Source organism: Lipotes vexillifer, unplaced genomic scaffold (genome assembly GCF_000442215.2).
Source record: "Lipotes vexillifer unplaced genomic scaffold, Lipotes_vexillifer_v1.1 scaffold1862, whole genome shotgun sequence".
Taxonomy (NCBI): Eukaryota; Metazoa; Chordata; class Mammalia; order Artiodactyla; family Lipotidae; genus Lipotes; species Lipotes vexillifer.
In genome coordinates, this window is record NW_006771326.1 from 268,201 (window position 1) to 269,595 (window position 1,395).

The 1,395-nt window shown below is 52.8% G+C and overlaps 1 protein-coding gene across 1 annotated transcript in view; it reads right to left on the minus strand.

The window, feature by feature from the left end:
• Positions 1–1,395, minus strand: part of RAPGEF2 (Rap guanine nucleotide exchange factor 2) — a 97,860-nt gene that overhangs the window by 6,728 nt on the left and 89,737 nt on the right. Inside the window, exon 21 of the mRNA XM_007446618.1 lies at positions 401–626. Coding sequence (XP_007446680.1) covers positions 401–626 — 226 coding nt within the window. The remainder of the gene's footprint in view (positions 1–400; positions 627–1,395) is intronic.

The window sequence follows — 1,395 nt, forward strand, 5'->3', positions numbered from 1 at the left end:
ACTCTTTCCTCGAAAGGCGGCTTCCTTTCCTTCCAGGAAGAGGATTAGGCCCCACCAGACTGAGCGACAGTGGCCACTCGGCCCTGTCCAGTTTTGTCCCCTGTGACGTCACCACAATATCAACACGGGGGGGAAAACAGCAATGACCTGCTTACAGTAAAGGAGCACTTTCCTTAACAGCGTTCACTGCAATCTGACTATTTCGGGGCACCCCCTGCCCTCAGCGCAGAGCAAATGCGTCCCAGCGAAGGACAGACCTCACTGGGAAAGCGGTCTGCATGGTGCTTCCTGATCGGGAAATGGTGAATGTCAGAACTGGGCTGGGAGAGCACCCCTGGGCGTCCCGTGAACAGCCCCGCACACGTGCAAGAGAGGAGCGAGCAGGCGGACGAGCCCCTACCCCAGGCTGCACTGGTCGGGCTCCCCTGCCGGCCGCCTCTCCGGCCGGCCTGTGGCCAGGCTGGTCTCCACAGTGCCGACCGGTGGCCTCTGGCGCCGTTCGTCGGGCAGCGAGACGGGCAGCGAGTCGAAGGAGGAGTTGCTGACGATACTGGACCGTGAGGAGATTTCGCTGTGGCCGGAATCTGAGAAGTTATCCACGGTGCCACTCGGAGCCAAAGTGTAGCCTGCGTGGGAAACACATCACTCCTTAGACACCGAGGGTTCACGGCGTCCAGCTGACGTCTCCTCAGTAGCAAAACCAGAACGCAGGCCACAGGTGCCACCACGGAAATGGGGAGAAAACACTCTACTTGGGGACTGAGCTACGGTCAAGTTTTACTCAAATGCAGTTTAGTGTGTTTAACGGAAGTTTAGAGAGGAAAAAAGGATACACGGTTGTATGACCCAGGAATGCATGCAGACTGGATCACGGCACGACTCGACGCTGCTCTCTTAACTATAAATTATACTATGTTAGTCTATGTAAACGAAACTATGAAGAATGACTAGGATGATATTTAAAAGTATGGTTTTCTTCTCAACCTGCAAAGTCAGTAGTAATTTTGTTTTCAATGGAGTTTTCACTTTTAGAACTTTACAGCATAGAATAACTCCACTGGAAAGATCTGCATTATATTTTTATTTTTTAATGTTGGTTTTTTGTTTTTTGTGTTTTCTTTGAATTAATTAATTTATTTATTTTGGCCACGCTGTGAGGCATATGGGATCTTAGTTCCCAGACCAGGGATTGAACCCGTGCCCCCTGCATTGGGAGCACTGAGTCTTAACCACTGGACCACCAGGGAAGTCCCTGCATTATAATTTTTTTTTTTGGCGGTACGCGGGCCTCTCACTGTTGCGGCCTCTCCCGTTGCGGAGCACAGGCTCCGGACGCGCAGGCTCAGCGGCCATGGCTCACGGGCCCAGCCGCTCCGCGGCATGTGGGATCTTCCC